This window comes from Drosophila willistoni (genome assembly GCF_018902025.1).
Source record: "Drosophila willistoni isolate 14030-0811.24 chromosome 2R unlocalized genomic scaffold, UCI_dwil_1.1 Seg167, whole genome shotgun sequence".
Lineage (NCBI taxonomy): Eukaryota > Metazoa > Arthropoda > Insecta > Diptera > Drosophilidae > Drosophila > Drosophila willistoni.
Genome location: NW_025814050.1, coordinates 18671937 through 18679525, shown reverse-complemented (window position 1 = coordinate 18679525; position 7589 = coordinate 18671937). Strand labels below are relative to the sequence as shown.

The following is a 7589-nucleotide window of genomic DNA, read 5'->3' as shown; positions in this document are numbered from 1 at the left end:
AATTCTAAGTCAATTTCAATTAAACTTCTTTTTTTTGTTTTTGTTTCCTCTTCTTTCGTTCTGTTTGTCTCTACTAATACACAGCTGTTTCAACTGTTTGTCTAATTGTAATTTATTAATTAATTAATTCGATAAGGCCTACACTGAACGAAAACCCATATTCGTTATCGTCTTACTCATCTTGTTTAATTAATTAGATTTATGTTTTTAACATTTATATGTGCACAAGGTTGACTTAAATTGTTCCATACTAAAAAGTACAAATAAAAAACATATACAAAACTAATTTTAAGTAGTTCTTTCGTCTTGTCGTTTCACAAATTTTCATTTCTTTACTGATCTCTCTTAAAATTAATGCTCGTACATGTCTTCTTCATTATTTTCATTTCATTCTTCGTTTTTTTTCGTTTTTGTTTTTTTTTTTTCTTTTTTGTTTGCCTTTTTACTAGTACAAATATCACGTTGTTTTTCATTTTTACTTGTTTTACATATTTTTTCTGAGGATACGATTTTCATTTGGGGTTTAATGCATAGCAAACTTTTCAAATCTCCTGGTTTTTCTATAGTATTTGTTTCATTTAACACACTAATTTGTTAATTTCATTTTGCAATTGATTTAGTCTATACTAATTTTTTGAAATCTTCAACTTTCAAGTAGTTCTATGGCCGATTCGATGCTCTAAGCTACATTTTGGTCGTTGCCCCAAACAGAAATCGGTAAAGAGACTAACTATAATTATCAGGAATATTAAATGGTTAGACAATGGTTCTGTTTTCTATGGTTTTATCTTTCTTTTTTTTTTTGTTTTTTTGAGTATTTAACAAGGATACAATTACAATAGTTGTAAGTAGAGAAGCTCAACTTTTTTTTGTTGTTGTTGTTCTTGTTTTCTTGAATATGAATGTGTTTCTGAGAATGAAAACTTTTATGCAAAAATTCAGCTATCTAATAATAATAATAAGAAAAACTAAACTTATAAGTTAATGCCTTAAAATTAAACATAGTTAATATCCTCTAATGACTGCCAAGTTATGAGTTTAAATTAAAATTCAATATACAATATAACTTAAACAACGCGAAAAGGAACTCAAAGAACATAAGGGAAACAAGTTTTGGAAATGAAACGAAATGAACTTGAATGAAATTAGTTTAAACTAGAATTGTCAAGAATTCGAAAACATATTTCTAAACGTTTTTAAAAACGTTTTAGATATGACGTTTAATTGGCATATTGATATTTTAGTTATTGCTTTTCGAAATATTTTTTTGTGGTCTATGTAAATTGCTAATTAGTGGTCTACCATTTTCGCTCATTTAAGTCAAACCTCATAACTCAAGTGGAAAAAACAAACTGAACAAACTAACTACGTTTAACGTACTTAAGCCGTGCTCCAAGAAAGGCTTTGCGTCTACAAAAAATGTTCCCGCCCCGAGAAAATGGAAAATGGCCCGAAATACTCTAACTACATAATCGGCTAAATCCTAAGGGCTAATTAATCGATATATATATATGTATGTATAGTAGGTAGGGTATCTAGCTAACTTGTAAAACATTTTACACACTTGCAGTGCGTCGAATATCCAATTCAATGCCATAGAGTAAAAGATATTTTGATCAATCAATTCAACTATTGATTGATCGTTTCTATCCATCTAAAGCATTGCAAATATTAATAATGTAGTTATTTCTTCTGTTTGTTGTTGTTGTAGTCTTTTCGCATCTCTTTCCTCGCTCAATGTCAATGGATTTCTTGTTTGAGCTCAGCTTGATTTCAGAATTAGTTACTATATCGCACAACCCTTACGCATGCCGTACATTATCTTTAATTCCGGATAGATAATTTTCTTAATCAATTGATTCGTTTTTGTTGCCAACATGGCACGTCGATTGTCCTTTTTCAGCACTTTGATGCCAGGTTTATGCACCAAAAATGCATTATCCAGTATATGGAATTCATAGTCCAGTACACAGAGTGCATAGCCCTTTAAGAAATGAATCGTAAATTAATATAATTTCAAAAATTAAACAAATTAATGTAACTTACCTGTGGCATCTTGTCACTCTTGCCCTCCCAACTGAGCCGCTCATCATAATGCGGATCAGCATGTGTGCCTATATAGATGGGTTCCCAATGGACATAGTAACCAGTTCGTTTGCCTATATCAAAGAGAAACATTTTAATCAATTTAGTTGTAAAAGATATTTACTAGATGCTTGCTCTTACCTATATGAAACACACTGAGATCGTCCGTTTCATTGGCTGCCATCCATTCTTTGGACTTTGGCACTCCATGACAACTGGCACAGACTCGCTTATGGAAGGGTATTGCCTTGCCAGTACGCAAAAGTTCCTGCAATTCGGTTTTATCATGCGGCACTGGTGAACTTTCCTCTACCTCGAAAATTGACAGTGGAAATACTCTAAAAGTAATAATAAAACAACAATTTATAAAATTTTAAAGAGTTGACGCATTTACTTATTAACTAGAATGTTCTTATGTTAGATTTATACAGAAAATACCTGTTGTTATGGCTAAATAAAGTCTTTTTCAAATAAAGAGTTTGTTATTGTAGAAAAATTTATATCAAAGGACTCAAGAAACTGGATAAGAACAAAATCAGAAAACTCGCCAGTCTTCAATTTTTTTTTGGCACTAGTCAACTCTTCTATTGATTAACTTGATTAAGTATAATGACATTTGCATAGCCTAAATTTCTGACAAATTTATATAGATTGCATGGATTTTCCAGCTTCGAAGAACGTTTTCAGTTAAAAATGCTTATTAATATCTTCTATTATATCAAAATAACTATCAGACAATGCATTCGTTGATTCTTTGATAAATCGATCATTATTTCAAATGAGTTACTATTGCATAGTTAGTTTTATCCTAGTTAGGAAGATTTTTAACAAGTTTTCCAATATTAGGTTGGTTACAAAAATTGCAACTTAAAGTGAATCATCTATGTACATACTTATATGTTAAAGAATTGTGATACTTGAATCTTAATGCAATAATTCACTTTTAAACTACAGCTTATGCCAAATAAGAAGAAAAGGGAGTTTCACTTGGCCAACAAACTGGATCCATGGAAATGTTAGTACATTATTTAGCTAATTAGTTGTAAACTTCTTAAACTTCTATAAAATGCTTTACTTGGTTAGCCATAGAATTATCTCTTTTGGTTGATTAATTTTATTTATAACTAAAAGGGAAAACTCACCTGGGCGCCTTGCGACGCAAATAGGCTTCATTGCGGGCAATCATTTCGAGAAATTTCTTAACCAAACCCGGATTTGGATAGAGTTCAATATCGGAGGCCAGTACAAAATGGGTTAAGGCCGCATCGCGAGCAATATTGCGACCCACATTGACCGGGTAGAGCAGTTTCTTCTGCGCCTTGTACAAGTGACCCGAACTGATATTGAAATACGGTGCGGGTAGGGAGCAATTGTACATGGTTTTGAAGACATCCTGAGGTTTGGGCACCGCTTTGGGTATGTGCTTGGTGCCGAAATAAATGTGGAAGGTGGTGAAGGCTCGCACCAGATGACTGCCGGGCAGACATTCTCTCAGATATCGTATGGAATCCAAGGTGGGTTGGAAATCTGTGCCCGGAGCATGCATGGCTATGCTAACTGGAGCATTCCAGCGCTCCAGCAGGGGAATTAGATTGTCGAGGAATGTGTAATCCGCATGGGTGGTATAGGTGATGGTCTCGTGGCATTTGACCTCGCCGTGATCGGCTCTAACATAGTTCTGGAGTACCCAGAAGTCACCGCGCTGCAGTGTCTCCTGATTGTAGTCATGATCGTAGCAATTGAGTAGAGATTTGACACGTTCCTCCAGTTCCTTCTCATCGCCAGTGACAATGTAATTGCCGGAATCGGCTTGTGTGTTGTTCAACTCGTTGACTGCCACACCGGATGAACCAATGTTGCCAACAACTTGGCCGGGTTCATTGCCGCCGCTGTCATTGGCCAAGGGCGGCGGCACAGGTTCCGCCAGTGGAGCTCCTGCATCCGAATTGGCAGCAGCAACTGCTCCTGAAGCTTCGACATTGCCATTACCTGCAGCTGCCTGTGCCGACAATTTGTCCTCCGATTCAAAGATTTCAACGGGCTGGAATAAATTTGAAATTAAATTTATATTCATTTCATTTTATTCGATCTCATTCTTACATTCAAATTCTTGGGCGTGGGCTGTGAGGAGGACGACGCCGCCGATGCGGAGGCCACTTGATATGCCGCCACAATGGGCTGTTGTTGGTCCTGGAGTACGAATCCAGCGCCATTGCTGAAATTATTGCCGCCGCCAATCATTAGTTGGCTGCCTATGTAAAGGATCACTGCGATATTGATGAGGATGCTGCATCGCAGCAGCCAATTCCGACGGGTGAACATCTTTTGGCCCAACGGCTCAAACCGCATGGTGAAGCTGCAAAGAGACAAACAAACTGTTAGCAAATTGAAACAAATCCAACAGATGGCGCCACTTATGAAGTGGCGCTTATGAAACAACAACTCTCAAACTGTACAGTTTGAGAGCAATATGAACTATAAATGGCGTTTCAGCTACCTCACTTGTTTTTTTTTTTTATCTCTTTTATTAACTGGGTAAACATTTTCTAATTTGGTTTATTCGGATGTTTACTTAACTCTTGTTATGAAGGAAGTATAATCTTTAAGAGCCAAGGTTTGACAAATAAAGAACCCAAGTACTTTTTGGCTAAAGAAATTTAACCACACCAATTCTAAACACAGTTATAGGTATCTAAATGCTGAAGATGCAAATGATCCGTTTCTTACACTATATATTATAAATATTATTTATAGGTATTTGTAGAGGATATTTAATTTTAGTCAAATGTTTCTAATGCAGAGAAGAAGACCTTTCCGACCTCATGAACTATATATGTATATAGTTCATATATACATATGTATATATTCGTTATCAGCATAAAAAGACGAGTTTTTAAAGACATGTCCGTATGTCAGTCTGTGCTTTTTATCTATTATTAAGGATACTTAAGCTCTTGTATAGTATAATTGGGTTCAAGTTTGACAATTCTTCGGATCTGACCTTTTTAAAATATAGAAGCCATAAAAGTTTTATGATAAGACCATCGATCGAATAGCCAACTTTATTGAAAAATATTTTAGTAGAAATAAAGAAAAGACCCAATAAAGAGGTGAAAAATCTTTAAAAAAAAACAAAACATAAATATTTGGAAAACGAAACTTATTTGTGGAGACAAAGGTTGCGTCTTCTCCATTTACTGATATTTATATTCTATTTCTCTGTGACATCATAGCAGATTTAGACAAGATTTCAAAAGAGGGTCCAAGAGCCCAAGGTTTTGCAAATCGAATCAGTAAGAGTTTTTGAATTACTCTGTAACAACAATACAAGTTCACAAAAATTTCCTTTTTCCTCTTATTCATTTCTAGGCTAATTTGGGATCCCTGATCAGATTACAATGTGACGTGACACAGTAAGTAGTTACTTTTCTAGAGTATGTGTCGCATAAATTACTAAATAAAAAGTCACTGTCAAATCCACAAAATTGTGTAATAATTATGAATCTACTAAAATAATTTACACTTCATTTACTATGCATATTTTCTAAAGAGTTTTCTGTTCTTGGCGTTTTAAAATATTTGCTTCGATCACTTGACATTTGGGCACAACTTAGATATTTATGTACATACATAGATGGTTTATCAAAATATTTGTTACTTAATTTAAGAATGCCAAAACTTTGTATTTCTTTTATTTGTTTCTCTTTTGCCGTCAAAGGAATTGTAAATTTATTAAAAGTATAAAACAATTGAAATATGAGATAAGGTTTTGCGATTTTCAAAACCGAAATGTAAAATGCAATATTTAAGCCAAAAAACTTAAAAATTTTGTTAACAAATTCTGATAAATTCAGGCAAAATTTGTTCAAAAAACATTTGAATTAAATTTTTGCAATATTTTGTAAACATTTTAACTAAAAGAAATTAAACACTTGTTAAAAACTTTCTTAATAATATTTAAATTTCAAAGAATGCATTAAAAAAAAACAGAAAATACTAATGCATAAATTTTAATTTTTCATTTTTAAACTGTTTTGTTTTTTTTTTTTTTTATTTAGAGTTTTTCTTTTATCATATTTTCTTGCCTTTTGCTCGTTTCCATTTATCTAACGATGACACGCTGCACACTCAACACTCGAGAGTAAACTGTTGCCAATTTCCGAGGCAGAGTCACTTTTACGTGCTCTTACTTAACTCTGCTTTACGTACAACGTTTATTTGTACAACTTATCAATTTCTGACACGGAATAAAAAAAAAACAATAACAAGAAGATCTAAGAAAATTGTCTGCGTTGTGAAAATGTTTGTACTTGCTATCGCAGATATTATAACAAAAATGTGTCGCAAAGGAAGTTGACTTGCGCGTATTACGTACACACAGTTTGACAGTCACTGCACTTATTATATTATTGTTCTCTCTTTGTTCATTTTAATAAGCAATAATAGACTTTTGCAGCGGAGTTATTGGGTGAATTCAATTTTAAAATATTATCTCTCAAATGTGTTTCCAAATCTTACAATTTGAATTGTGTAGGAACAATGGAAGTGCAATGGACTCTAAAGGGAAAATGCCGTTGACTTTGAGATAATAGATCATAAACCCAAAGTACAGAGAAATGCGCCAAATTAAGTTTCTGCTGTTATCAAATGGCTAAAAACGCAGCGTCAAATCTTTGGTGGCAAGATTGTAGATTAGCAGTGAATGACTTCACCCTATCGAAAACAAAAGCAAAAATTAAACAGACAGGAGACATCAAGTGGGTGATCTAAGACTCGTTTGATACGTGGAACTCTTCGTTGAATCTTATCAAAATCGATTCCAGAAAATTTAAAAATAAAATTTTCAATAATTAATGTTATATTTAATTTAATTAATTGAGCAGATATGATTAACATATTGAAGAAGAGACTTCCAAATGATTCATTGCAATTGTGTAGCAGTTACTCAAGAACTATTTATGAACTTAGAGGGCTAATAAGAAATAAAGACAACATTTTTAATCAGCTAACCAGTTTACAATTTACATGGGCTATAACGCTCAATTAAAAGCTTAGTTTTTATCACTAGATAAGTATCAATATGTCAAATATTGTGATCTACTAGTTGTCTCAGCTATGTTTTATTATTGCGTTGCTATTTCAATATTGGAAGTTTATAAGTAATTATTTTTGTACTAATAAGAGTTTAATTTTAATTTAATTTTTTTGGTAACATTATTAGAGCGTAAGGTTTTGGGATATATTTAAATTCATAAAGATCCTAAGAAAGTTGGTTTAATAGAAGTTCCCCAAATTATATTTCTTTATAAATGGGTTTGTTGCCATTTTGTGGTCAATTCTATATTTTAATTTGGGGTGTTTATTTTTTTAAGCTATTCTAGCACATGGAAATGAAGGTCTGCATTAGGGAGTTCCTGAAGGCGAAGTATATTTAGCAATTAAAAATAATTGAAACCCATCTTTGTCTCTATTTGATTTAGTTTGTGTGTTTATATATTAATTTT

The 7589-nt window shown here is 33.0% G+C and overlaps 1 protein-coding gene across 4 annotated transcripts in view; it reads right to left on the bottom strand.

Annotated features, from left to right (window-relative positions):
- Positions 1–456: 456 nt before the first annotated feature.
- LOC6642361 (beta-1,4-glucuronyltransferase 1) overlaps positions 457–7589 on the bottom strand; it is a 77620-nt gene continuing 70487 nt past the window's right edge. For 3 of the 4 annotated variants that reach the window (XM_047010532.1, XM_002065348.4, XM_047010533.1), the window contains 5 exons: positions 4186–4441; positions 3228–4126; positions 2227–2423; positions 2047–2159; positions 457–1984 (listed from right to left, as the gene is read on the bottom strand). In XM_047010532.1, coding sequence (XP_046866488.1) covers positions 1787–1984; positions 2047–2159; positions 2227–2423; positions 3228–4126; positions 4186–4434 — 1656 coding nt within the window. In that variant the 5' untranslated portion in view covers positions 4435–4441 and the 3' untranslated portion in view covers positions 457–1786. Of the gene's footprint in view, positions 1985–2046; positions 2160–2226; positions 2424–3227; positions 4127–4185; positions 4442–6170; positions 6200–7589 lie in introns of those variants that run through there. The other variant, XM_023175867.2, reaches the window with a different exon arrangement.